The 4,979-nt window shown below is 41.6% G+C and overlaps 1 protein-coding gene across 1 annotated transcript; it reads right to left on the reverse strand.

Moving 5' to 3' along the window:
* Nucleotides 1-3,182: 3,182 nt before the first annotated feature.
* LOC114563291 (neoverrucotoxin subunit beta-like) lies at nt 3,183-3,779 on the reverse strand (the record flags this gene model as incomplete). The annotated part of the gene is made up of 1 exon (XM_028590136.1): nt 3,183-3,779. A coding segment is annotated over one exon (597 nt), but the record flags the coding sequence as incomplete, so codon positions are not given.
* Nucleotides 3,780-4,979: the final 1,200 nt, after the last annotated feature.

Here is a 4,979-nt window from a genome sequence, read left to right on the forward strand (position 1 = left end):
GTTATAGTTCTAGACTGCCGGGGGACTTCCTTCCTTCCTTTGACACACTGAGCTGCTCTCTCCTCTCCCTTTCTATTACTATTACTATTTGTGTGTATCCAGTCCCAGAAATGCTTGTTACTAATCCTAGCTTCTGGGGAGTTTACTCCCCGGAGTCCTTATGTTTTTTCCCCCAGCGTATTTCCTTGGAGAACGTTGGCACCAAGATCCTGGTTCCAGCTGTCGCCGTGGTCCTGCTGCCCTCCCTGCTGAGCTCAGCGGTGCCCTGCAATGTCATGCTGCTTCCTGCTGAACCCTGCTGCTTCCTGCTGAACCCTGCTGCTTCCTGCTGAACCCTGCTGCTTCCTGCTGAACCCTGCAGCTTCCTGCTGAACCCTGCTGCTTCCTGCTGAACCCTGCAGCTTCCCGCTACATCCAGTCACTGTTCCATTATTAATGTGACTATTATCGCCACTGTTCATCACACCCCCAACCGGCCCGTCAGACACCGCCTACCAAGAGCCTGGGTCTGTCCGAGGTTTCTTCCCAAGAGGGAGTTTTTCCTCGCCACTGTCACAATGCTTGCTCTTGAGGGAATTACTGTAATTGTTGGAATTGTTGGGGCTTTGTAAATTATAGAGTGTGGTCTAGACCTACTCTATCTGTAAAGTGTCTCGAGATAACCTATGTTATGATTTGATACTATAAATAAAATTGAATTGAATTGAATATAGGTAGTCTTTACATCGGGTTTACCCACACTGTGTGAGAACAGGCGGAAATAAAAATTCAATTTGCAGCAATATCCGGTTTCCCTACAAGTAGTCTATATCCACGACCCACACTTTTGGGATTGCCACGTTGCTGCCCGGATATTCGCCATATGTCCATCTCCTTCCTCTTTCTAACCTCCGGTGGATTTGTGAGGACTATGGTTAACTCCTTCACAGATCTCTGCAGGATAAATCCAAACAGTTAGCTAGTCTAGCTAACTGTTTGGATTTATCTGTCCAATCAGAGTTTTCTGTTGCATGACTAAAACTACTTTTGAACGTACACACACCGTGCAGGCCATGATGACTGTGATTGGTTTAAAGAAATGCCAATAAAACCAGAGCTTGTTGTCCTCCCATCCAGGAATGCTGTGAGGACTAGTCAGACCTTCCTCTGCAGCGCTGTGGAGGAAGGTCTGGCAAAGCGAAGCTACCCTATGAGTGTATCTATCTCAGTGTCTGAGAATATATGCTTCTTTACTTTTTCCCACCTGTCATCATGATTCAGCGTAACGAAGAACAATCACACGTGCCAGGGTCATTAACATACTGATCAGCATTCATGAGTAGGATTGGGCATCAAGAACCGATTCCTACTTGGAATTGTTTCAAAAATTACGATTCCAGTAGAATCGTTTGGAGGATTTGGTTTCAAGTCTGATCATCACTTCCCAATTTAGTATGTGGAAGTTTTTCCGTAGCGACCATCTGTACAGAGGTTTACTAATGACAAAACTGACTGACTTTTAGAATTATAACAAAATAAAAATATATCATAATAAAAAATAAGAATATAAAATATATCACAAAGTACTCAAGTTAAAGTACTGATACCCAAGTGTAGAAATAAGTAAAAGTACAAAAGTATCAGTATAAAAATACTTAAAGTACCAAAAGTAAAAGTGGTGATTGTGCAGAATAATCAGTATGATATGACTGGTTTCTAATGACTAGTAATCTGTAATAATACATCATCATGTATTATCTGATTGTATTTAGTTTTAATAATCTGAATGTGTAAGGGAACTAAAGCTGTCAGATAAGCAGCAAGGTGGTAGCTGAATGCAATTTTGGAGACAATGAAGAAGAAGAGCATTCCATGTCATTTAGCTGTTTGGAGCAGAATCTAATGCATTCAGGAAATCTTACATGATCCCCACATTCTCAGTGACGGACTGGGAACAAAAAACGGCCCTGGCATTTCCACCCACCAGCGGCCCACCGGGGGGGGAGGGTCGCAGATAGAACTTTTGACGCACGGAAAGAACAAGCACTTTTAATAGCCCCAGTGATGGTGAACGTAAACTCCCATGCTATAAACAACTGCACCAAAACATAGAAATATATATATAAAAAAAATCAGAGCCAGCTGCTCCATAATATTATAATATTCTGAAGTAGCAAAACTTCCTGTACCTACACTCCCTCCTGCAGCATTGGTCTCCATCTCTGTTGCTTCTGGTAATCCACATTCAGACCCACAGCAGGCTTGTTGTTCTGTGTTGGTTAGTTCCATAGATTCGTTATCCATGTCTATCTCTTCATCCTCCTCTTGCTCGTTTTGTTCTTCCTCTTCTTCATATTCCTCACTGTACCGTCTTTCTGCCTGGTGTGCTGGCTCAGATGTGTCGCTAACATGCTAGCAGTATTAGCGCTAATGCTAGCTGAAGCTGCACTTGATGATTTTAAAAACAAATCAGTCAGTTTGCAGCATTTTTCAACGTCAAGCCAACAGTGCTCTCTTATATTTCTCTCTCTTTTTCTGTCCCCCCCCCCCCCCCACTTTGTGTTGCTTGATGCCTCGATTAATTTTTTTGTCTCCAATTTTCAACTTCCAACAACCACGCTGACGCAGACCATAGACAGTAAAGACGCAGACGCGGTCTACTCAAGTCTTTCTTGAAATTCCCAGAAGGTTTTGCTTCATTTTAACTTTTGCAAACAAATATTCAAATCAAAGAAATGCAGGTAGAAACAAATCTACCTGCATTTCTTTTATTTGAATATTTGTTTGTATTTGTATTTCAAACCATGCACGTGATCTGAATAAGTAATTTTGCTACAAAACAATACAGACTGATGTAAAAGGTTGTGAGTGTACAGGGTAACCATGACTGAGAGACTCATATGTTATATATGTATAAATACTGATTAGATTACATTTCACTAAGTGTGAAGGATTTGGATAAATTTGGAGATGGTTTAACCAAAGAACTTTATTATTGATGCTTGAAAGGGGGCCGAGAGAAATTATATGGGCCTCTGTTTACAATTAAGTGGTTGCATGGCTGTGACAATCATGCGGCTCTCTGATTGGCCGGTCGGCCCAAACGGACCAAACGGCCTCTCTGGCATCTGCCCAAATGCCAGATTACCAGTCCGTCACTGCACATTCTCCTCACTAATATCAGCTGAAGATCCTGATCAGACTCAACTGTCTGATTCTGTGACAGGAGGATACTCTCTGTCCTCCACAGGACACAGAGACACTGAGGAACCCTCTGATCTGGACCCAAACCGTAACCAACACCGTAACCCAAATCGTAACCCAAACCCAGGATAAAGAGGCTGAGCGAATGTGGTGTTGAAGGTGTAGATGTGGATCAGTGAGTCAGAGGAGACTGTGTAGAAGGACAGAGAGCCAGCAGGCCAGTCCACATACACTGCTACCCTATTAGAGACAGAGGAGGGGATGGCTGTTTCTATGTTATTGTGACTGACAGAGTAACCGCCATCAGAGCAGCTCAGACTCCAGGACTTATCATTCCATCCAAACATACAGTCACCACTGCCTCCTCTCCTCCTGCTGATTCCTCTGTAACTCACTGCTATTACAACCCCTCCTTTCCTCTCAACCTCCCAGTAACAGCGACCAGTCACACCATCTCTACACAGCAGCTGAGGATAGGACTCAAACCTCTCTGGATGATCAGGATATGGCTGCTCCTCCTTTACACATGTCACCTTCCTGTTGGTGTTAGACAGTTTGAGGTTTCTGTGTGCTGTGTTTGTGTCAAGTGTGAGTTCACAGGAATCTGATGGAGAGGAGACACAACACAGCACTCTGATGATGACATCAGAGGGTTGAATGAGTGTTGTCATAGTTCCATGAATGAAAAGTAAAACTGACTTACACTTCCTCAGACCTGGTCTCAAATATCTGACTCCAGCAGGCTCCATCCTGAAAAGAGGGGGGGGGACATTACATCACTCTCACACATTATTATACACTGATGAAGGAACAGTCTGAAAGCTGGAGAAATACATCTCAAAAGTCCTGTCCTGAGGTCAGTAGGTTCAAGGTTCAGTTTTAATGTATCTTTCTCTGTAGAGATTAAAACAGCTTGTAAAACAGTCAATCTATAAAAACGAATTTCAGGACAAACTGGACTATTCGAATATTTGTGCTGCAGTGAGGTCACTTCAATGTAAAACAAGGTTGTAGAAACATAAAGACAAATAAATAAATAAAATGGAACATGAATCTCAGATATGTATTGATATCACACACAGAACAATAAAAGCTAAGTCAATCTTCTGTCTAAAACACTTCTCATATGTATTAGGAGTAAAACTGTGAAAACAAACTTGACATTCACTTATGCCAATAATCAAAATAATAATGTAATATTTATTGATATCAAACACAGCAATGCTACACAAGCATTCGTGTTGTCTAAAACAGTTCTCTTATATGTTTGGGGTAATCCAGTGCAAAAATAAACACAATGAACATTATAACTCATATAAAGGACAAACTATTTACATGTCTTCAAAAAAGACCCAAACAAAACTCAAAACAGTGATGTCATTCTTCTCTGTAGAACGGTTTAAAACGGTAATAGATGATCTTTGGTCACATCTTGCTACTCTGATTTTGAGTGCTCTCTTCTTACAATAAACAATCTTTGTTGTACTTTGTATGACGTATTGATGGCCTTATATGGGCTTAATGTGGGACGGGCCTGCCTTCCATTGGTTTACAAGACAAAAACAAGCGGCTCCCAAAGTATCATGGGAAACAAAATGGATGGTTAGCATCAGAGCTAGCGGCCAACCAATACTTGTTGGGACAAAGATGTTGTTCATACCATCACAATGTTTTACCAACAATTTATCAGTAATGCGTTATATTACTGCATTACAGCCGAAAGGAATACATTACTGTAATTGCGTTACTTTTGTAATGCGTTACTCCCAATTATAGTTAGTGGAGATGTTCGCCTT

This window comes from Perca flavescens, chromosome 10 (assembly GCF_004354835.1).
Source record: "Perca flavescens isolate YP-PL-M2 chromosome 10, PFLA_1.0, whole genome shotgun sequence".
NCBI lineage: Eukaryota > Metazoa > Chordata > Actinopteri > Perciformes > Percidae > Perca > Perca flavescens.